This window comes from Peromyscus leucopus, chromosome 5 (assembly GCF_004664715.2).
Source record: "Peromyscus leucopus breed LL Stock chromosome 5, UCI_PerLeu_2.1, whole genome shotgun sequence".
Classification (NCBI taxonomy): domain Eukaryota; kingdom Metazoa; phylum Chordata; class Mammalia; order Rodentia; family Cricetidae; genus Peromyscus; species Peromyscus leucopus.
Window position 1 is genome coordinate 31,505,371 of NC_051067.1, and position 25,534 is coordinate 31,530,904.

The window sequence follows — 25,534 nt, forward strand, 5'->3', positions numbered from 1 at the left end:
GTGAAAGAATGGGCATTTTGTCTTTTCAGTCAATACCAAACAACAAGATAATTAGTATTAGGGAGGAGAAAAAAATGAATAGAAACTACTTCCAATACCTGAATGTGGACACTTCACCTTTGATAATTGAGATAAATGGGAACAGCAACAGTGAGTGTGTGACAACATAGAAAGGTTAACTTGATAGAAACTAACAGTGTGTCTCTGTCACTACTGAAAGGCAGGGTTCCTTGACTTTTCTTGAATTGATTTCCATTGTGTTGCCTTTGATTTATGTCAAGATCTTAGAGCTCCATCTTGGAGTTTTTGCATTCTTCTTACTGACTTTCTGTTTCATTTTTAAGAAAGTGAAGGTTTTAGTTTTTTGTTTGTTTTTTCCTCTGGTATTTAATATCATCAGTTGTGGGGTAAATAAATCATCATATACTTAAGGGGAAAAGTGGGAGGAAAACCGAATGTGAGATTTCCCAACTGGAGCATCTCTGTTTTATTTTGCCTCCAGCCAACACCTGATGATCTGTAATAAAGCACTATGCAAATACTTTCATATATTAAAAGAACAATATTTTGATACTCATTGACACAAGCAAAAAAATACAACACTAAAATAGTGTTCAAGAAAACAATGAAGATATTGTTCATTCATTCACATGAAATGAATGCTAGAAGTTTATTATATTAACAGAAAAGAGTCGTCTTAGATCTTAGTCTTTAACATTTGCCTAGGTTACATTACTTAACATATTATACAGTAATGGATTTTTTGTTATCAATATTGAGCAATCACTGATGCTGATCAAACTACTGAAATTTTTGTCACCAAAAAATAAGTAGTAATTTTCTGTGGTCTAATAAATTATAGATTTCTCTAAAGACCCCTTAAAAATACTTTTAGCTATCTCAAAGTTTTCAAATACTTGAGCACATATTTTGATAATGCTAATTTGTCATAGGCTTGCTTTTCTAGATTTTGTATAGTTATGTATGCTTAAATTTTTTTAAAGTCTTCCATGACCCTTTGTGTATGTTTTAATAATTGTGCTTGTAGACAAAATTTTTGTTTTTATTTTAAGTATCGAAGAACAAAATTGGCTGTTTTGGTCTTTAGCTTTGTTTAGTTTAGTGTGGATTTGCTTTTATTGAGGGAGAGACGTGTGTGTGTGTGTGTGTGTGTGTGTGTGTGTGTGTGTGTGTGTGTGGTGAATGATGGGTAATTTCTCCTGAGTCATTGTACTCACACAAAACTGTTATGATCAATATTTTCTTAAATGTGATGGCTTCCCTTTTTATCTGTGTTGATCAAAAACATTGCAGAGCCAGCATCTAGGAATCTCTGTAACAGACACTTGAGGAGCACAGGTTAAACCAAGGCAGGTAGAGCAATTTGACCACTCATAAGAACAGAACTCCTCTACTGATTATAGAGGGCACTTTTAAATTTAGCAAATAAAATGACAACTATTCTATACAAGCATATTTTTAAGAGTACTGATAGAAGAGCGACTTTCAACTGGACACTGACTTTTGTAATTGGGCTCTCTGGGGATACATATTTGAAGAGTTTCCATGAATAAGTCAAATGGGATACTAGGTTCCCAATTACTAAAATGGTGGTCAGCCTTGCTCACTATTGCTGTTATTGTTACACAAGAGCCAAAGGATGGTCACAGAAGTATCACACTGATGAGCAATACCCCTGCTCTCATTCTGATCCCTCCTCCATGGCAGGGTGCACTTGGGTTGCCACTAGGCACGTGGTGCTTCCCCTCTGAGTCCTCCATTCACCCCTTAGAACAGAGATACATGTCTTTTCCCTAGGCTTGCAAGTCCATAACTCATGCTTGGCCTCTAGCTGTCTTCATTGAGTTTGTTGGCACACAGAACAGAAACCAATTCAATTAAAGCAGAAGGAGATCTGTCGTAGGAGCCTTGTGTATACTTCTGAGGCTCAGAAAGTAAGACTTACTTTGTTCAATGCTTCTGACCTCTTCTCTCATTCTCCATATCCTGACTCCTCTACTCTTATATGTTTCCTCCTTTGTGTTGGGCTCACATCCCCTGGGCAAGCCTTCTCTCTGCATCAGATGGAGCAGGCTCCAGAAGCCTCAGTAGACTACCCTGTTGGCTTGGTTCAATGTCTATGTCTGATTCAGGCATCTTTGACAGTATGATTGATCCAGACTTGTCAAGTCTCCATCCATTATAAGGAGGTCGGTTAGTCAGGAAGCACAGTAACAAGTCACCTGGTTCAGTGACAATTGCCTTTGATTCACCTTTAGCTGGAGTGGTGGGTGAGGCCAGTCTTACTTATTGGGAGGAAAGCTTTATTTAGAAAGGAGCCATGACTGCTGGCTCACAGACACCTCAAGGTATCTTATCTCTGTCAGTTTTGAAAGTCCCCAACCCAGACACAGCATCTATTCTCTCTGTCCCTTCCTAGAACATCTCCAGAGCCTAGTATCTAGGAGGCAGTCTGAACGTGTTTTAACTGCTTGGTCTGCTGTCTGGGTCAGCCTGCAACAGTGGGTCACCTGCCTTATGCTTTAATATAGTGCAGCAGGGAGCACTTGAGGGAGCTGGAGCTCCAGCGCCTGCTCTGCACTGAAGTGGGTGTGTGACTGTAGGCGAGCCACTAATCTCTCTGGTTTCAGTTGCTTCATCTTTAGAGTGAGTTGAATTGAATGAGAACAGCTCTGAGGCCCCTTCCAGCTATAAAATTCTGTGGCTCTGACTAACTGACTTGGGATTTAACTCACCCCACCCTATAGGCTGTCCTTCCCTTTTCCATTTATGGGTACAAGAGTTTTGTCATGGGTATGGACCAGTCATTCTCCCAAGCTACATAATCATTGTCATCACCCTTCTCCTGATAATGAATAATAGGATTGTGTGTGGTGTTTTTTAGCACTTCCTATGTCTTGGGCACACTTGCAGACACTTTAGATGTTATCTGATTTATTCTTAAAACAACCCCATGAGATAGGATACTCTTTAATTGAGTATCAGGTTAGCTTACCAGCAGTTACATGTAAGCAGCAGGCTGGAAATGAATCCCCGGTAGGCTGTGCTAACTAAGCCTGCTCCAGTAGAGCTTCAGGTATATTCAGAGCAGCACTCCAGCTTCCCCATGAACTTGTTGCATAGGCGTGCTCTCTGGAGCCATCCTGGCCTTTCTGTTAGAATCTCCTGGGCTAAAGAGGGCCAGCAATTTCCTTTTGTCTTCCAGATGATTCTGATGTATGCTAAAATTTGAGAATTCCTGCCACCTTTATCACATTTCACCAAACCCAGAAATGTTCTTTTGAATGTTTATCATAGGTATTCTCACAAGAAATAGGGTATATGCTATCCTTGCCAATGTCTGGGTAATTGAGGCAGGCACTCAAATGCCACTGCCAATAAAGGTGAACCTGGATGTACTTTTTTTTTTTTTAGCTCATTTACTTTTCTAGTTTAACATGACTAATGAAATGGGTGCAGAAGTCAGGGTATGGACACAGTGTGTGCAGATGAGGGAGAGGTGGGATTATTTCTCCTGAAGTGTTCTTCCTCCACAAGTGTCGTCTCTCAGCAAGATTGTGTAGGCAGGATTGAGGTAGTATATCATGTAGTAGGCTAACCCTCTTTTCTTAATCTGAAGCCTGTTCTTTGCCTTGCACTGCCCATAATGGCATGCCCTCATGTGGCCACAGAGCTCTTCTGATTTGAGATATGCTATAAGTGCAAAGATTTAAAAAATAGTACAGGTATGTGAGATACCTGGATAATGTTTATATCAGCATAAAACACTAATTATACTGGGTTAAATAAAACATTAAAACTAACTTCTTCTCTTGCTTTTGTAATGTGTCAGAAAATTTTAAACCCTTTATATTTGGGCTGATCCTGCCCTGTATATTAGCACATGGAATAGCAGTTATTTAATGGAAAGGAGACTCCCATGGCAACACCAGGACCTACTATTGAAAGGAATGTAGAGCCAGTCCAGAATTTAGATTATCGAGGTCGTAGTCTGGTGGTTTGGACAGGCTTGATGAGTATGGTCATTGAAAGGCAAATGGATTAGAAGAGGTTTGCATAGCACAGTCAGGAGCTAAAAGCAAGGAGGTGGCCAATCAGGTGCTCCTAAAGGTAAAGAAACTTCCTCTACCATTCTTAGAGCTTCTGTATTGTCCTGCTGAGGCAGACACTAATTCTAGAACGGCTTACCTGAGTATTTGAGTGGGAGCAGGTAATTAGAAACACCTGGCTGAGGTAGGTGGCTGGGTGTGCTCCAGGAAACAACTACTTCTGGGAAGTATGTTGTGACAGTAGTAATGTCGGGGCCAAGTTAGAACACTTGTCAAATTATAGTGACCTGAAAGTGAGCTTCTACATCCCAGATGTCAGTCTTTAAATTATTATTCCATCATATAAACCAATAATTGGACAATTTAAGGAAATATGGAAATATGCAAAGAAACTGAAAGTGTAGAGCCAGGAATGGTGGTGCATTCTTGTGATGTCATCAGGAGGCATAACAGGACTCTTTCCAATACCATGACAGCCTGGGCTACATGGAGAGTTTCAGGCCATCCTGAGACCCTGTCTCAAACAAATACACACAGATGTAGGAATTTTCCTTAATACCTAAACATTCATCTGGCATTACAGCCCTCACACAATATCCTTTTGTGATAGGCTCTTTTAGAAATAGATATAATAACCCCACCCATCCTGCACATCATTTTTCAGTATGACTATATCCATAAGGAGAGAAATCCTGTTTCCCCTATGTTTGATAGTGGACTGTAATCAAAAGCTTGCTTAGAAAGTGATAGCAGCTAATAGGTTTGCTGCCCTGTCCCCTTATAGTAAGTTTCTCCCCTGAGTTGAAGAAGTGTAGCAGTAGATATATTGACAAAGCAACTCCTGAGCAGTTTCACTAGTCTCAGAGAAGCCAGAGAAGTCTTGCATACCCAAGCCAGGGCAGGAAAGTTTTATAGATTGTAGGCAAGGGGTGATGATGTATCCTCGACAAGCTGGGTTCATGCCCAAGTGTGGTCAAAAGCTGAGTGCTTAGATGGGGATGTGGGGGCCTGGCAGCAACAGGGAAGGAAGCCACAGTAGTCCCAAGAATTTGGAACTAAGCTTTTGGTGCTTTTCCTTTGTTCCGACTCTGAGCGGGCAGGGTTTGAAGAAAGAGAGAAAGACAAGAATAGAGCTTTCCGGACCATGCAAGGGCAGGCTGGAGGTTCCAACTGAACATTGGCTTCCAGGACAAGCCTTTTAAGGCCTTCAGCTCTGTTCACCTTTGTGGGAACAGATACCATGTAAAGAAGCTTGAACCAGGGTGATAAATGATGGGAGACCATGTCAGTGAAGAAAGACCATGAGGAGTCCTGAATGTAGGCAAGACTAAGCATCAAAGTCGAGGAGGGAAGCCATCACCATTCCATAGTCTAGCCTGATCCACATAGGAGGATCACCAGGAATCAAGATGAGCCATGTCCTCTGAACTCTCCACAAGTTCTGAGCAACAAAAAACTGTAGTCACTATGTTTTGGAATGGTTTAAGCAATAAATTGATCAATTTAACATTTTTTTCATGTTTATTTTTTCCGCTCAGGTTCTTTTATACATCACTTTTTTAACCTGAAAAGTTTTAATTAAAAACACCATAGAAATACTCGGATTCTTAACTATGTATGTATTATTATCTTAGTTGCTCTTATAGTTAAGACTTGTCCACTGGCAGTAAACCAAAAGTATTTTAAAGATATTGTTAATCCCACTGGGCAAGAATAAGACCACTACCACGATTGTTGAGCCAGATTTGAAACAAGCTTTATTAGATACTAGCCAGGACAATGGACACTGGCTAGGTCCATACCTGGGATTCCCAGAGTTTGAATTAAATTATAAATCCTGAATTACATTAGTGAAGGGCTTATAAAGGCAAACCCCACAAGGCTGTGTCCTTCCAGCCTTTGTCCAATCATAGGCAAGCATATATCCTGACAAACTTCCTGCCTGTGTACTTCCTCCAAGCACACCCCACCAAGGTTTTTTACAGAAGTGAAAACAGTAACTTGTTATCTTACATGAACACCACCTCCTAGCACTCCAGGAACTTATCTGTCCTTGGAAAAGTAGGGCTTATAGGTTGGAGGCATTTTTGTTTTATAGATCTCTTAAGCACAGTAATTTAAACTTAAAATATAATGTTAATCCTCACAATGTTTTTCTAGATATGTGCAAAGTATTTTAATTAATATATTTATTCTTACAATGTATTTTTATACTATTCATCCTTTGTGTCCTTTTTTGTTTTTGATGACCTACTAAGTCCAATTTATGCTGCCCATAGTCTCCTAGCTATGGAGTCACCACAATAGGACATGGTGGATCACACCCTTAAAGTAAACTGACTCTCCTTCCCTCAGAAGCCATCAGTTGCCAGTAACTTCTTAGTTAGGGATAGGGGCTAATGAGCCATTCCCCTCTCTGTGCTGGAATGTTGACTAGCTTGATCTTGTACAGGCAGCACATCTGCTGTGAGTTCATGAGCGCAGCATCCTGTCATATCCAGAACACAATGCTTCACTTCAGTCCTCCCTAACCTCTGGCTCTTACAATCTTTTCACTCTACCTTCCTTGACAGTCCCTCAAGCAGGAGTTGGGGAAATGATAGAGATACCTTATTTGTGGCTGAACACTGCACTGACATTTACGCTGTAGTTTGGTCAGTTGGGAATTTCTGCACTATCCAATGCCTACTGCACAAAGAAACTTCTCTAATGAGATATGAAAGCTGCAATAATCTAAAAATATAGATATATGAATTTAGAAAGCAGTTTGATACTATTTCCACTTAGCAAAATAACATTAGTAGGTTTACCCATAGGGCCTGTGGACTTTGCAACCATAGATTCTTGGCCATATTTATAGTACCAGGAATATTTCGTCTGTGGAATAGGCATCAAACCCAATCAGAATGTGGTTGGTTACCCCCATATCATCTGTGCCAATATCATACTTATCTTGCCACAGTCCGTGGTTATTGTAGGTCACAGGATTCACAGATAGGTAAGACTGATGATGACATCCTCCCCATCCCCAATAGCCTACACAGGATCTGCTGGAACCATGAAAGCTAGCAAGCAGGGAGGATTCTCTCTGGTTGGTACCATGTAATTTCTCAATGTCCCGTGACCAAAGTAGTAGTTGGTGTCTTCAGCAAGAAGGTCTTACTACCAAGTTCCAGTGGGCAACTAAGAGCAATGAGAATAATCTGTATTGTTTGGGGGATCTCCAGAATACCCCTAACCAATAACTCAAGGGGAGTATCCCACATATAACACTGGTCTTTTTATTTGACAACCTATAGCTTTTGAGAGTACTATCTTTCATATATTATTTACAACTTTGATGTAGCTGAGATTGATCTTGAATTCCTGATCCTTTTGCCTCTGCCTTTCAACTACTAGAATTACAAATGTGAGCCACACACCTGTTTTAAAATAACAAAGGATAATTCTTTATACACTCATTCATGGCTATGGATGTTAAACATTATATCCAGTTTGATATATAGCCCTAATCCTTTGAGGCATTATGCTTTAACAATGAATGTAAAGAAAGAAATATATTTAATTGACTGGACTATTTGGATTCAGTATTCTCTCAATTAAACATTCTCAAATGAAGAACAACAAAAGCTGTGTAAGAAACAGTAAGCCAGCTTTGTTTTAACAGTGAAATTGGCCATAACTTGAATTACAAGGTACTATTGAATGTGGAGCAGATGCCATCAAATTTAGTGGGAAACACATACACACATACACACACACACACAAATACACACACACACACACACACACACACACACACACACACACACACACACACACACACGGAGTCTGTCCAGTAAGTGCTGTTACCTGAGAACAAACATTTACATATAAGCAAATATATACCATATTTATCATTCTGGGTCTGGGTTACCTTACTCTGGATGATTTTTTTCTAGTTTCATTCATTTGCCTATAAATTTCATGATGTCATTTTTTAACAGCTGAGTAATACTCCATTGTGTAAATGTACTACATTTTCTTTAACCATTCTTATGTTGAGAGACAACTAGGTTGTTTCCAACTTCTGGCTCTTATGAATAGAGCAGCAATGAACATGGTTGAGCAAGTGTTCTTGTGGAACAGTGAAGTGCTCTTTGGGTATATGCACAAGAGTGGTGTACCTGGATCTCGAGTAGATTAAGTCCCATCTTTCCAAGGAACTGCCATATTGATTCCCACAGTGGCTGTGCAAGTTTGCACTCCCACTAGCGATGGAGGAGTGTTTCCCTTGCTCCACATCCTCAACAGCATAAGCTGTCACTTGTGTTACTGATCTTAGCCATTCTGACAGATGTAAGATGAAATCTAAAAGTAGTATTGATTTGCAATCCCATGATGACTAAAGATATTAGACATTTCTTAAAGTGTTCTCAGCCATTTGAGTTTCATCTGTTGAGAGTTTTCTATTTAGGTCTGTATCCCCATTTTAAAAAATTGGATTATTTGAGGTATTTGATATCTAATTTCTTGAGGTTTTTTTTATATTTTATAAATCTTTATTGACAAATAATTCACATAATATACAATTTGCCTGTTTGTACAATTTGATAGACTTTAGTCCAGCATCCTCATAGGGCCATGACACCATCACCACTTTCTATTTTAGAACATCTCTGTGTACAATTTCATACATACATATAATGTATGGTGATTGCATTCCACCTTATTTTTTTTAATGAATCTAATATTTGCAACTGTAACTGTTTTTAAGTTCACAATTCAGTGGCATGAATTACATTCAAGATATTAGTTATACTCATGATATTCATTAATTACACTCATGATATTAATTACATTTGTGGCATTCATTGATTACTTTCACAGTATTCATTAAATAACTATATTTATGATATTCACTAGTTACATTAATTGTATTGATTTTTTACATTCATGATATTATGTCCTGTTACAACTGTTTGTTTGTGGGGCTTTTCCCTCACACAAAACAGAAACTCTGTATTTAGGAAATCATTGCTCTCTATTCCTTTCTTCTCCATCTTGAGATAATGTCTAATCTTTCTGTCTCTATGAATTCATATATACTATATATTTTATTTTTAATTATAATCTGTTTTTATGTTCAAGCTATCTGTATTATTTCTCCTGCAGTTGTGCATAAAATGTTTTTACATTTAAAAAAGGGCAAATACTATAGAATTGTATTACATGAAATACATTGAATTTCTTGAGTTCTTTATTTATTTTGGCTATTAATCTTCTTTTGGATATGGAGTTGGTAAAAATCGTTCCCACTCTGTCAGCTGCCACTGAATAACACTATGCTTTGCCTTACAGAGATGTTTTAGTTCATGAGGTTCCATTTATTAATTGTTGATCTTAAGGATTTCTTATCTATTAGTTCTTCCTGCTCAGTAACTGTATCTTTAAAATACATCTTTATCTCTAAAAAACCTTCACTCAATGGCATCTGTATACATGTCACTGGTTTTGCCCATGAATAAATTAAGAGGGCCATCATGTGAGTGTAGCTAGAGTTTTCCTGCCTTGCCCACAGTCAGGACAAATTTCTGTCACCCACCAGTCCCACAGCCGCTCAGACCCAACCAAGTAAACACAGAGACTTATATTGCTTACAAACTGTATGGCCGTGGCAGGCTTCTTGCTAACTGTTCTTATAGCTTAAATTAATCCATTTCCATAAATCTATACCTTGCCACGTGGCTTGTGGCTTACCGACATCTTCGAATGCTGCTTGTCATGGCTGCTGCTGGCAGTGACTCCTTCCGCCTTCCTGTTCTCTCAATTCTCCTGTTAGTCCCGCCTATACTTCCTGCCTGGCCACTGGCCAATCAGTGTTTTATTTATTGACCAATCAGAGCAATTTGACATACAGACCATCCCACTGCATTCGAGGCTTTATTTTTATACTTCATCCTATTTTTAACATAGTTTTATTTGTCTTAATTGGGTTATTGGACTTTTTTTTCTCAGAAATGTCAAAGAGCTAGGCATAGTGGCACATGCCTGCAATTCCAGCACTTGAGAGGTAGAAGCAAGAAGGATCAGGAGTTCATGGCCAGTTTCAGCTACATAGTAAGTTTGAGGCCGGCTTGAACTTCATGAGAGCCTATCTTAATGCAAAACAAACAAAATCATAGTAGACAGACCTTCCTGAGCTAATCCTGAGACTTACCTCTGTGAGTTACACAGAGCCTAAGGCTTGGCCTACCTTAATCCATTGAGGTGCAACACAGACTGTGGCTATCAGGCTGTCATGAAGAAAACTTCTGCAGAGTAAAGGGTAACTATAAAATAGCCATGAGAGGAGTCCCATGTGGCATCCTTCATTACAAACTTTACTTTTACTTTGTTCAAATTCACCATTTTGGGGGTGGGGGGGTGGTTCAAGACAGGATTTCTCTGTGTTGACCTGGCTGTCCTGGAACTCCCTCTGTAGACCAGGCTTGGCCTCAAACTCAAAGATCCACCTGCCTCTGCCCCTTGAGTAGTGAGATTAAAGGCAGGCACCACCACTGCCCAGAAAATTCACCTTTTCTTAATTATTGTTTTACCATAGATTTTTGTTTACTTGGTTGGTAGGTTAGTCAGTTAGTTTGGTTTGATTTTTTTCTTACTGAAGATTAAACCCATGATCCTGTACTTGGTGTTCAAATGCTCTATACTGAGCTATATATATATATATACTCCAGCCTGGATCGTTTGTATTAGGATTATTTCCTAGATTTTTCTCCCCTGTATTATGTGCATATATCCATATAATTATTGGGTTTTATGACAATTATCACATAAATACACACATAATAAATTTTAAAAATAGCTCATAGGCATGAAAATGCCAAGCTTAACAAAGCAGCAGTCAAATGCACATAGTTAAACATCACCTTGATTAACCAATCTTGTTATTCATGGTGCCAACTCAGTTAATCAGTGTCCGTGGCTTGGATACTGAACTAGAGATTAATGGCAAAGTGGAAGCAATTGTAGGATCCAGATTTTTAAGACAAACACACATCATACCCCAAAAGGCATGCATGGAATCAGTGTAGTCAGTCGTCTGTGGTGATGTACTTTCAGTGTTCTCCTTCACTGGGCCACTGTGAGCAGCCACTAGAGCTGGCCATTTACTCATCAGGGAAGACTGGCCTCTTACCAGGGCCCCCTGAACCTCTTGTAGTCACATTTATCATTTGAAGAGCTGCACAGAAGACTATGAAAGGGTGTTTTTGTCTGAAACTTTCAAATGTAAAGTTTTTTATTTTTCTAAATTATTTTGTAAAACAGATAGGTTAACTATATAGTTGCAAGAAAGCATATTACCATAGCTACACTCCTCTCAACTTGGCTGTCAAATGTCAATTGTACAGCATCAGATTTCCCTTAACCTCATGGGCCTTGAATGCAAACTAAATTGAGATGTGACTTGAAAACTGTATTGTTTTCTTGCCACTGAAGGACATTTTCATAGGGAAGAATCTTACTCTGGTACATCCCTTATGTGATTTGCTTTCCTCCCTGTGCAATGGATTAAAAACAGGTGTGTGTGCATGCGTGCACATGACCATGCATGTGTGCACATGCCAATGCATGTGTGTGGGGGCTGGTGATCAGGTCAAAAATGAAAGTAAATAAGTATCTGAGGAAGTGACTAAGTCAGTCACATCCTTAAATGGCATCAGAAGAATGTCAGATAACTCCTGCTTTTCTTCTGATTCCATGAGAGACAGAAAAGAACACTGTCCTCTAAAACACATAACCTTATAACTGCTTCTGCCTTCAAAAGCCAAAACTAGGTGGTGATTTGCTCATAGCCCATGGCCCATTATGTCATGGGTCATGTGGTCCCACATGTGAACAGGAAGGTGAGAAGGGGTGAACTCTCGCCTTGGTTGTGCCATCCATCAGAGAACAAATGGAGCAGATCCATGTGTGCAGCTGAACACGGAGGTGAGGGCCATGTCCTCCTCACACAGGGGCCTTTGTCTCCCGGACATGATCTGGCATTAGGAGGGGATGCACTGGGCCTCGACTTTGTAGCAAATTACTAACCCATTATCACACTAGAACATAGGATCGTTTATCTTCTAATCCAGAGTGTCACCTGTTCTTCATTTACCAGTCAATAATCATTAATTATGCTCTGTGGAAATTTAAACAAAGCTCATTCCCTCTGTTAGAAACCAGTAAACTCTTTAGCAATAACAAATAGATCTGGAATTGTATATCCTTTCCCTCTCCATTCCCAGACTGGAGTCTGGCACAGTATGAACTGTAGAGGAAATGCCTAGAAATTGATAGGTCAAGGCCCCAAATAGTCTGATGGAAAGAAAAGAGCAGACTCTTGCCTCTGACTCCCTTGAAAGCTAGAGGCTCCCACTGGTCTCCATTTCTGCCAGGAACTTACAAGTCCTAAGGACCTGGCCTTGCCTCATGTAGACAGACCTACAGCAACCAGAAACCACTCTTGTCCTTTTATTTCTACTAAGCTTTTGTTTCCTTTCACATGAAAAAAAAGAAAGACAGGAAGGAAGAAAGAAACCCACAGGAGATTTGAGGGAAAAAAATCAGCTTAGTGGCCCTGAAATTTATATGAAAATGTTATTTTTAGAATGGAAATCTAAGTGAAACATACTTGATTATATTTACCTTGTTCAGACCTAATCCCTTAGACAAATGTTCGAACAAATTCTAGCTAGAAACATAATTTTTCCTAAAACTCTAGAAATAGTTTGACAAAAGCCAAAACCTGTGTGTCTGTGTGTGTGTGCATGTATGCATATGCATACATATGTGTGCCTTGACATGCTTCAGGCTTTCATCCAATCAAGGGAGGTAAAAGGGTTGCCTTAGTTTGGGAAGGGCACCAAAGGGCAGTTTGGGACCAGGTAGGGCACAGTGCTTTGTGTGGTTGGTTCACATGAGACAACAAGATCTCATCCCAGCAACTAAACTCAGGACCCTGGTCCAGAACATGGGAGCAGAGGTCAACTTCTTGAGACAGATTAAGAGAGATTATACATTCCAGGTTAGGAGGCACATAATCAACCAGAGCCTACAAGGAGCCCCAGGCCTGTAGCTCATATGTGATTACCAGCTACACCCATGTTTTAAAAAAATGTTTTGGTTTTTTTGTTGTTGTGTTTTGTGTGTGTGTGTGTGTGTGTGCGTGCGCGCGCGCAGGTGCTCGTGGAAGATAGGTCAGATCCCTGGAGCACTGGAGCAGGCAGTCGGCACTACCTCATGTGAGTGCTGGGAATCAAATTCCTGTCTGTTTTCTGGGAGAGCAGTGAGTAGTTTGAAACACTGAGTCAATTCTCCAGCCCCATAATCTATATCTCTCAATTTTATTTATTTATTTTATATATTATTATGTGTATATATGTATATATAAACTATACCTGTATAGTTGATATATAATTCTAAACTGTGGAAACAGTAGGCGTACATGCTACTGATAAATGCTTTTCTAAGCAAATAGAGTTGATTGTGACAGTTTCTCCTAGTCTATGGTTCAAAATGCTGCTTCATTTGTGCCAACTTCTCTAACTCTCAGTGTGTAAATTTCTGTCACACTCTGAAGGTTGAACAACCAATGTTGACAACTTGTTAAAATGCTAGTAGTTTTTATTGTGTGACTCTGTTAACTATGTGTCTTTTTTACTGATAAGCTTTCCACTTCATTGTTGAGAAATGGGGTTGGTTCTACTTTTGAGGACTTTTAAAAGACTTTTTTCATGTCTGCCATCTGTGACGTGAAGGACAGTTAAACAATGCCTCTGGGATTATTCTCACATTGATATTCTATACAAAGGTTATTCACTGGATATTGATAAACATTTTCCCCTTAAGTTGTGGTCTGGAGACCTGCTGTGTAGCAGTCTCCTGGTCTGCTGAAGATAAAGATTCCTAGAGTCCATGACTGAGCCAAGTGTTCATATACTAAGATGTTCTCCAAATTTTTTCTGATGTACATCAAATTATGAGAGCCATCTTCAGTAATAGAATACTGCATTAAGTTCACACTCATTTTCTAACTCTCACACTCATTTTCTAACTCTAACTTCCATATCCAATCATGTGCTTTGATAATATTACATTCCCACAGTGATCACGAAGTAACTCTCACGTGATTTTACTTCTTTCTTTCTAGGCTATGTGGCTGATGTTGCAAAATGATGAGCCAGAGGACTTTGTCATAGCTACTGGGGAAGTTCATAGTGTCCGTGAATTTGTTGAGAAATCGTTCATGCACATCGGAAAAACCATTGTGTAAGTACACCTGCTGGGTGCTTGCTGCTTGCTCACCAGGTATTTGCTGCTCATGCCCTTCCACTTGATTCTGCTTCCCATATCCCTCTCTCAGTCTCCTGCAAAGCAATATCGGAGATCCTTTGTGAGTCTTATATCCAACTCCAGTTAGCGTGTCAAGTCTTTATCAGCTTCTATACCAGTTTTCTCAGGATTTACTTTTATTTTTTAATTTTTAATATATTTTTCAACTTAAAATTTATAGTAAAGTAATTTCTGTGTTGTATAATGAATTTACTACAGCTAACTGTATCCTTTTATGACACCAGAGTGAAAACATTGCTCAATATTTTTCAGTACTTTCATAAATACATACATATGTGTATATATGAACACATACACAAAGTGTTTTTTTGACACAATATTTCTCTAGTGTAGCTCCGGCTATCCTGGAACTTTCTCTGTAGACCAGGCTGGCCTCAAACTCAGAGATCCACCTGCCTCTGCCCCGAGTGCTGGGATTAAAAGTGTGTGCCACCACCACCCAGTTTACATTTTAAAAAACAGAAACCACTGAAAATTTAGAAAAGAGTTTGTGTGTTATACTTTTCTTTTCCCTGAGCCATTAAGAGTAACTGTGACTTAATATTTTGTCATCCTGTACTTGTTTGTATACCCTACAAACAGCAACTTTCTCTTATCTAAATGCAGTAAGCCATCCATCCCTGGAAACAGAAACTGATACATTGCTGCTGTCCAGCCTTCGGATCCCACCTGTGTCCCAGGACAGCTGTCCTCATGCTGTCCTTCATACAAGCTCACCCAGTGCAACATATGCACTACTCATGCTTGTGGCATCTCACAAAAGTTTATTGGAATATGAAAACAATTGTGATAAATCACTGCAGAGAATTCTTTTCCCAGTTTAATTATAATATCCAGTTTGATGACATTTATTACATTCACAGTGTTATATGACCATCACCACTATTCATTTCCAAACTTTTCCATCACACTAGGCAATAAAAACAGTAACTCCTTTCGTTCTCCTACCTGGTCATTTCTACTCTGTGAATTTGCTTGTTCTAGGTAGCTCTTGGCAGTGTAATCTTTCACATGTGTTTTTTTGTTTGTTTGTTTGTTTTGTCTATCTCTTTTACTTATCATAATGCTTTAAAAATTCATACATGTGGTAACATTCACTTCTTTTTTTTAAAGACTGATAAGCAGCTGGATGTAGTAATATAGCCCTATAATCCCTAAACTCAGGAAGCTGTCAGGAATACTAGGGTTGAAAAGCCAATCTGAACTACATATCTAACAAGATCATTTTTCTTAAAGACAGAAAGGCTGAATAATTTTTTATTGTGGCTGTATGTCATATTTTATTAATCCATTTCTGTGTTGCTTGGACATCTGAGTTCTTTCTACCTTGTAAGCTATTGCCAATAACACTGATATGAATATGAATTCACCAATGCCTACATTGGTCCTGCCTTTGGTTCTTTTGTGTGTTTTATTTGAGTGTAGAATTTGTATGTCATATGGTAATTACATTTAATTTCTTAAGGTTCAGATAAACTATTTTCCAAGATTCTTTTTTAAAATAGAAAAAGATTATGATTTCTCGCCATGATGAAATAAAAGAAACTAGACTTAAACTTTTATTTTTATTTATTTATTGGTTTTGTTTGTTTGTTTTTGTTTTTGAGACAGACAGTTTTCTCTTCAGAGCTATATCTGTCCTGGGACCTTCTGTAATGATCAGGATGGCCTTGAACTCACAGAGATTCACCTGCCTCTGCTTCCCAGAGTGTTGAAATTATAGGTGTGCACCCCCATGCCTGGCTATACTTGACCTTTTAACTTAACTGATAAACTAGATAAAATACATGAAAAAGTTGTTTTAGGCATTGGACAAAGATAATACAGGACTATGGTCCCTAATACAATATCAGGATCAAGTTCTGAATTGTCCTGACCCTTTTCCTAGGATCATAGTGAGCACCGTACAAGTTTAGAAATGGACACCCCACCCCCCCCACCCCCGCAAGCTGAGAACTATACTGAGAGTCTGAAGGACCTAGAATTTGTGGTCCAGAGCTTTAGAAAGATGGGATTTATTTTTTAAAAAAAAAGCTTCAGAAATCTTGGTAGATTTCTAAATGGTTTTGTTACTGAGTTGATGTACTTTTTAAAGATTATATTTTACTTTTTAATTATGTGTATGGGTGGGGGGAGTTGTGCATGTGACTACAGATGCTCTCAGAATCCAGAAAAGGTCATTGGATCTTCTGGATCTGGAATTACAGGCAGTTGTGAGCTTCCTGATATGGGTACTGAACATGATCTTAGCCACTGAGCCTTCACTCCAGCTATGGCTTATGAATGCTCAGGTTTGATAGTTGTAGTAGTATCCTCGTTAGTTCCTTGATGCTCGAGTTTTGTTATGGTACCTTCTCAAATAGCAAATATATTTTTGTAGTTTAATTTATCACTTTATGTCATTTACGTTGTGTACATGTTCTTGTTGAATGTATAGGTCAATATGGGGAAAAAGGTGAAGATTTCTTATGCCAGGAAAGGCAAGGATGATTTTTTTTTTTTTTATGGAGGTTGGGTTGTTATGTCAGTGGTACTGCTTGCCAGCTGTGTATGAGACCTAAGTTTAATCCCAGCACTAAAAGAGAAAACTGTGGTTTTCATAAAATCAGTGGTATGATTTTAAATCTCTGCTCTTTGAATGTGACCACTAACAAAAAATCGAGGTCATAGTCTGGAAGAAAAGGAATATATATATAATTTTTAACTTCAATAATTCAGCAATAAGAATATAAAGCAAGACCGATATTGTGGTGCACAACTATAGTCCCAAACCGAGAAGTCTGAGGTACAAAGATCTGTTCAAGACCTTGTCTCCAAAGAGAGAAGGAAAATACACTAAAAAATGAGCAGATTTTTGAATAATACCTCTGCAAGAAAAAAACTGATCAGAGTGATTAGGTATTTGAGCAAAGCACATTGAAATGACAAACTAATACCCAAATTCTCCTTTTAGAATGGCCAGAATACAAAAACTAACCACGCTAAGCGTTGATAAAGATATGAAGTAGTGAAAATAACAATACTGTGCAATCACTTTGAGAAATAGTTTTGATTTCTTATAAAATCTAACTAGTATTTACTATGCCACCAGCAATACTTGATGTTTTTTGGAGAATATTGGAAATATATACATAGCAACTTATAATGAATATGCATAGCAGTGTTATTTCTAATGACACATTATTTCCCCCAATATCTAATCAACCAATATGTAGATAATCAAATGTAACACAACTCAGTGAAGAAAAGCTGTAAATTATTGATATATGTAATAATATCAATGAATCATTAAAAATTTTAATTATGCCTAAATGAAAGAATAAGATACAAGGAGGCATGTACTATATTATTTAAATAATACTAGATTATTAAAATGATGTCCTAAGAGAGATGAATTGGTATGTCAGAAAACCAAGCAGTGTTTGTTCAAGCATGACTACTGGATAAATAGCCATCTCTTACACCAAATGACAGCCTAGGAAACACATGTCTAAATATGGCGTGAGTGACTGGGAATCTTCTGGGTGTTAAGAATCTTGATTGTGGTGGTAGTTACAGGAGTACATGAATTTTTCAGAACTCATCAGACTCCATATCTGTTATACATTTTGACCTGTAAATTATAACTCAATCTAATTGATTTTATATAAATAGAAGATAAGAAACTTCTAAGACATCATTGTGGAAATGTTTAAGTTAATTTTTTTGTAACTATTGATAATCATGCTGTGGGAACACAAATATGATAAAACATGTCTATGGTGACATTCAGTGAAAAAATAAGCCAGGATGCAGGTTTAGGTATAATTTGTATACCCCTCACATGTGCATATGACAGATCATAAGAAAATGTGTCAGGCTTTGAGGATGGTTTCTATTTGGTGGCACCCTGGGTGGCTTTTAGCTTTCTGCCCTATACTTTTCTTTTTTGACATTTTTTCTTAGATCTATTTCATTTTATATGTATGGATGTTTTGCCTGTATGTATAGATGTGCACCACAGGTGTGCCTGGTGCCTATAGAGGTCAGAAGACAATGTTAGATTCTCTGGAACTGGGGTTACAGGTGGTTGTGAGCCACCATATAGGTTCTGGGTACTAAACACCCATCTTCTGCAAGAGCATCAAATGCTCTTAACCACTGATCCATCTTTCCCAACTTCCCCCTAACTACCATACATTTCTCTGTTTCCCAAATACTATAACTAACTTGTATGCTGTTGTGGTAAAAAGTCATTTTAAACACCTTTTAATTGAGGACAGGCTTACAAATATATCTCCCACTAAGACATTTTCCTGAAAAATGCAGGAAAACTTCCCTTCTGCTCTGGAAATGACACCTGAATACAGGCATCACTGGTCTTCTGCCTGCAGACTTGTGGGCTCAGTGCTTATCTCTTGACATCACATTGTTTTTTCCCCAAAATAGGATGCTATTCTAAGGTCTAGTTTATTTAGAAAAAAAACTGTGTGTGGTAAGCCACTCAAGGAGAACTACCAGAACATATTCAAAAGTTAAAGAAGTTTTTATCTTAGTTTTACCCAGTATCTTCTAATATATATATATATATATATATATATATATATATATATATATATATATATATATATATTTACTGTTTAGTCTTAGATGTAGGACCCAGCACCCTTGTATATGCAACAAACACACTCTGCTCCCAAGCCTAGTCTTCAGATTTATATTAAAACACTACACAGGCAACAGTATCCACTGGGGACTGACCTGCTGTGAGGTCATGTGACTCCTTACCATCCTCCTAGGATGAGCCTTGTCAATAAAGGCTTCTCCTCAGCAGAGAAAACCAGGTATGGTAGCATAGTCAGTGCCAGTAGACTCTACTGGAAATTCCTGGCACTGAGTTCCTAGGGATGGATATTTTCTGTCTCATCAATAGAGTTGAGAGTCTAGAAACACATTTCCCCAACATATGTTCTTTAAGCAGGAGAAAAAAATCCCACATTTGACTTCTTAACCTCACAGGAGGAGTTACTTTGAACACAACTATCCTAAAAACATTGTTTAAAATTAGCCACCATATTGTCGGGTGAGATGACCAATAGGCAAATGCACCTGTGGCCAAGCTTGACGACCTTATTTCAGTTCCTGCAGACTCATGTGATAGAAGGAAAAATGACTCCTGAAAACTGTCATCTGACTTCTACATAGGTGCCCCCCACCAAACATACATAATAAAATTTCTGTCAGCTTATGCATATGTGTAGAAAAACTAAATGAACTTTTAGTTTGGATTGCAGTCTTATCCCAGTATGTATCTTTTATATGTGTGTAAATATCTAGAATCCCTCCAAAGAAGTGCCCAAAATTCTAGTCTTGGGAGTTTCAAATAAGTGACAGTCTACCTGTAGTTTGCCTAAAATATACTCACACAGTAAAGCTATTTATCTACAACTTATTTTTTACTGTTTGTTTTTCAAGTCTCTGTCCTCTGGAACTCCCTGGGCCCCATGCATCAGCATACCAGTCTCAGGGAAAGCATAGGCACCTGTTTATAGCTGTATACTGTAGCCATAGCTGTGAACTTCTAAAGAAGCAGCTAGCCTTTCTTGGGAACAGTGTCCATATACTAAAAAAAATAAAAAAAAATAAAAATCTAGGAAAAACTAAATAAAGCAAGCTCACTAGGGTCTAAGCAAATCTTAGATGGCTGTTTTGAATGATTTGAGAAACATGCTTTTAAAAAGGACTTCAGGAATACAGTGTCTTGTGGTGGTATTGTGTATTCTAATAAATTTATCTGGGGTCAGAGAACAGACAGCCACTAGATACAAAGGCTAGAAAATGGTGGCACTCACACCTTTAATCCTAGCATTCCAGAGATAGAAATCCCTCTGGATCTCTGTGAGTTCAAGGCCACATTGGAAATAGCCAAGCATGGTGACACACGCCTTTAATCCCAGAAAACCAGCCTGTAATCCCAGAGAGTGGTGGTAGAAAGCAAAAATATATATAAGGCGTGAGGACCAGAAACTAGAGGCATTTTGGCTGGTTAAGCATGTGGCTGGTTAAGCTTCAGGCTTTTGAGCAGTAATTCAGCTGAGACCCTTTCTGAATGAGGACTCAGAGGCCTCCAGTCTGAGGAGACAAGACCAGCTGAGGATCCGGCGAGGTAAGATAGCTGTGGCTTGTTCTGTCTCTCTGATCTACCAGCATGGACCCCAATAACTCGCCTCGGGTTTGATTTTATTAATAAGAACTTTTAAGATTCCTGCTACAGTGTCTCCCTTATCTGTATTATCAATAGCTGAGTTTCGCTAAGTGACAATCAACTACAGTCTGAAGTAGTAAGTGAAAATTTCCAGACAGACAATTCAGAAGTGTAAGTAGCATGATGAAATCTCACTCAGTACATGTCCTGACCAGACATAGATCATCTTTGTCCAGTGTATCTGCACTTTCTATACTCCCCCATCTAGTCATATAATAGCTACAGCTAGTTATCAGATTAACTGCCATATTCAAGTAACCCCTCTTTTACTTAATGATGGCTCTAAAGTGCAAGAGTGGTAATACTGGCAATTTTATTATAGAATATTATTATATATGTTCTATTTTATTCAATAATTGTCAGCCTCTTATTACACCTAACAAGCTTTATCAAAACAGTCTTCTGCGTTCAGTGCAGTCCTTGGCTGCAGGCTTCCTAGGCAGTCTTAGAATGTGTCCCCAAAGGTTAGGGAGACTGCTATACATACTCCTTTCTCCAAAAAATACTAAATTTATCTCATGGCCTGATCAGTTGCATTTGAAAGCTCATCCCTATCTGTATATATGTGATGTAAACTAGGGTTAAGTCAGGCATAGTGCCAATTTCCTGGGCTGGAATTCCAGATTAATAACTTTCTAGGACAGCTCTTTTTCTTCCCAACTGTAACACAGAGCTACTAAGAGTCTACCACAGAGATGAGGTAAAGAAGGAACATGTTAATAGCATCTGCCAATGCTTGACCAAGCTTAAGCATAAGCATCTGCTGTTAATGACTGAAAAGGACAGTTGTGGTCTTGTGATCGTCTGTAGGCAAGTCCCCATAGCCAAAGTATGGGACTGGATCCCAGGCTTTGTCCTGTGGTCAAGGGAGGAAGTCTGTGATGGACAGCTCTGTGGAGAGTCAGTAGTTAGAATGTGAGGGGAACATAACCTTTGCCAGTAGCAGGGTCCTGTTCCTAAAGGAAGACTTCAAGGTATGGGGTAGACAAAGGCTGCATGTACACACAGGTTAGTTCCAAAACTAGGGTACTGTTTGAATGAGGATCAAAGCTAGGCAAGAAGTTCAGTGCCCTTCCAGTCGAGAGTGGAAAAGCCAGGATCTGACTGTGCAGTTTCTGATTCAAAAGGTACTTCGAGGGGCTTGCACGATAGGTAAGCATTGGTAGGTGTAGCGCTTTTCTAGCGTGGAAGGCCCTGGGTTGGATACTTCGCAACATACACACACACACACACACACACACACACACACACACACACACACACACATACTCATGACATATACATACATGCACATGCACTCAAACACACATACGCATGCTCATACACATACATATACGTGCATATGCATGCTCACATATACACATACACACATTTACCACATTCATGCACATATATACACATATACACCATGCATTCATATACACCTGCATGCACACACACCACACACATGCACACATATACACATGCACATACATAATACATGACATAATCACATACATACATACATATAGTCACACACATGTACATACAGCTACCACAGATGCACCCTGATTTACTTGCACTTTTCATCCTTCCTGGCCACATCCTTTTATAATCTTATAGAGTACTTCTGAGTTTTTCAAAGACTTAGCAATGGTACTGACAGGGCAGTGGTGCTGGACTTATATACCTCTGGGGCAGGGAGCCCAGCTGAATACAGAGAGAACAAAGAAGCTATACTTGCTTTGGAGGCTTTCAAGAGCCTGAATTATGAATAAATAAAGTAAGACCTAAAAGGGTTTGTGAAGGGCAGTTTTCCCTGAGTAGTTTAATCTTAAGGGTTTTTTTTGTTTGTTTGTTTGTTTTTTGTTTTTTTTTTTTTTTACTAGAAACAAATCCCCTAACCCTCAACACCTTTCCCAAGTTGCTCAGCTCCTCCCTGCCCTCTTGGGTCTGCGGCTGGAAGGAGTTGATCAGCATCTGTCTCATAGCCTCCATGCTCACAGCAGCTGCCATGGTAGTCATTCTGTCAATATTTAATTGAGCACAAATGGATGTTCCCCAAAGCCAGCCTGGGCCAGAAGTCCTTCCAGCATTGCCCATCATTACTCTAATTTCTCTAGGTTCATGGTTAGCATGATTCACTCTGGCATGGTGGTAAGATTATAAGAGGACACCATGCTACCTCCCTAGGAGCTCTGCAAGCTGCCCTATTAAGAAGGGTAGATAAGAATTTGAGTTTGATTCCAGGCATGGATAAGGAGGGATAGGATTGACTCAAAAGACAGAATCAACAGAATTTGATGAGACACAGGATAATAACCAAAGGTTCTAGCCTCTTCAGTGCTGCCATTAACAGGAAAGCCTTTATCTTCATGGATTTTGCCTTCTGAGCCTCCTGTGCTTGTGGGCAGCTGTTCTCTTAGAGTCTAGACTCTTTCTGCAACCTCATCAGACAGGACTCTTCCTTATCAGTTGCACCAATCAATATCTGAAACATTCTTATTTGAACTGTTTTAAGATCTCTTGTCCCTTCCCAGTTACTCTACTGTTTTTGAAAATAGTTAGAGTAATGTTCACTGAAAGGCTTCACTGTTATGGGAATCTGTATTAATTACTTATTTGGTTGCTTTAACAAATTACCTGACAGGAATAAAGAGAGAAGGATTTGTTTGGGTTCGTAGTTTCAAAGGGTTCAGGCCATGCACACATGTGCCTACGTGCTTGGTCAGAACATCATAATAGATGGAGCATGTGCCAGAAGAGACCTATTCATTTAATGGTGAACCAGAGAGCAGAGAACAGAGCAGGAGGTGACCAGGGATAATATTCCAACCCAGAACCTACCACCAGTAACCTCCTCCCTCCATGTAGACCCAACCTCCCTAAATTTCCTGAACCTCCCAAGGTGGGTATTTCTGACTCAAACCATACCCCATCTGTAACATGAATCTTAAAAGGCTTACTAATAAAATACTCAGGAGCCAGATATTGGGGTGAACACTGAAAGATCAGAGAAACAGAACCAGTCACAGCTAACCTTATTTCTCCAATTCCTCGACTGATCTCACTTCCTCAAACTGGAAGCCTCTGTGTCCTCATCCAAATGGATCTCAGCTGAATTGCTACTCAATAGCCTAAAAGCTTAACAGCTCCTAGTTCCTGGTCCTCGCACCTTATATACCTTTCTGCCTCCTGCCATCACTTCCTGGGATTAAAGGTGTGTGTCACCATACCTGGTTGTTTCCAGTGTGGCTTTGAACTCACAGAGATCCAGATGGATCTCTGCCTCTGGAATGCTAGGATTCAAGGTGTGTGTGCTACCATTGCCTAACCTCTATGTTTAATATTGTGGCTGTTCTGTTCTCTGACCCCCAGATAAGTTTATTAGGGTGCACTATATTGGGGAACACAATATCACCACATTTCCCCTTTTTTGTCTAAAATAATAAAAGCTTATAACTAATACAAAAATACTATATCCAAAAGTATATATAATATATACAGTCAAGAATTACATTAACAGTGTCTAGTCCATTAACATTTGACAGATTCAGACAAAAACTCCATTATATACATTAACAATGTCTAGTCCATTAACATTTGACAAATTCAGATAAAAAATTTTCATTACTTCTCCTATTTAAAACAAGTAGTTCCTTTTTAAAGTAGATTCAATAATCCACCTTTTATCTTATATCTATACCCATCCATACATTTAGAATCACATACGTATTTCCATATTTCTATTTGAGTAATTTTTGTTTGAACTTACCAGAAAACAGGGAATTAATTTGAGTTTGATACTAGAATGTATCCTGGTAAAATTTATGATTCTGATAATTTCATGTAGATGTTTGTACTGGGAACCTTATGGAAGCACCAGCCTTCTTCTAAGAGTATTGCAGGGGGAGGAGGAGGGTGTATGATAGGAGCTCTGTTTACTGTTGTTTCTTATTGTCCTGTCAATCTGTTACTAAGTAATGGGGAAAGGAAACATTTTGCTCCTGTGACTGAGATGATAGGATAAAAAGCAAATACTTGACTGATTTTCTGTTGTTAATTTTTTTGTTTTTAGAAAAAAATGTAAGGATATCCTGTAGCATGTGAAAAACCAAGGTCTGCTGATGCAGTATAGATGTTGTGCTCAATGTAGATTGCCAGTTTTAAAAAAAGAACAAAATCATCATACATTAAAAAAGAAATCTATTTCTCAGACTCTTCTAAGATAGGAAGTTGTGTTGTGTGCTTGTACATGCAAGGCCATATTCCCTGTGGGCAGAACTTCTAGACACTGACCTGTAGAGGAGGATACTGTGGGTTTTTAAGGAGGCAAATCAAAGCTTGAAGGTTCCAGGTACAAGTCTGGAGCTCCTGTGTCCCGTTGGCTACCATGAGGCTTTCCTCAAGTTTACTGAGCCTGTAACTGTTCTCTTGCACTTTAAGAACAAAGCCTGTGTTGACTCCCCAAGGGAGGCCTTACTCTCTGTGAGGAGGGGACGGGGGTGGGATGGGTGTGGGGGAGAGCAAGAGAAGGGGAAGGAGGGGGAACAGAGGTTGGTATGTAACAGGAAAGAAAAAAAATTTAAGTAAAAATTTTATATTAAAAAAAAAAAGAACAAATCCTTTTAACTATTAGTTACTGGTGAGCAGTACTCTTGCACCCCAGGCTTTCAAGGGCTCTACCTAGGGCAGTCAAAAAGAAAATCACCGTGGCTATGCATTTCCCTGGGTACCTTCAATGGTGGCTTTTAGGCCCTCCAGTTTAGAGCTCTCTGGGAGCTTGGATCCTTCCTCAACAGCTTGCCAGCTCTTTGCTCTGTACTGTCTAATTGTAGAGTGTGGGACTGTGACAGAAATGCAG

At 38.9% G+C, this 25,534-nt stretch overlaps 1 protein-coding gene across 2 annotated transcripts in view; it reads left to right on the plus strand.

Moving 5' to 3' along the window:
- The window catches only part of Gmds (GDP-mannose 4,6-dehydratase), a 547,719-nt gene that overhangs the window by 412,793 nt on the left and 109,392 nt on the right, over positions 1-25,534 (plus strand). For both annotated transcript variants that reach the window (XM_037205844.1, XM_028881187.2), the window contains exon 8: positions 14,245-14,363. In XM_037205844.1, the coding sequence (XP_037061739.1) occupies positions 14,245-14,363 (119 nt within the window). The remainder of the gene's footprint in view (positions 1-14,244; positions 14,364-25,534) is intronic.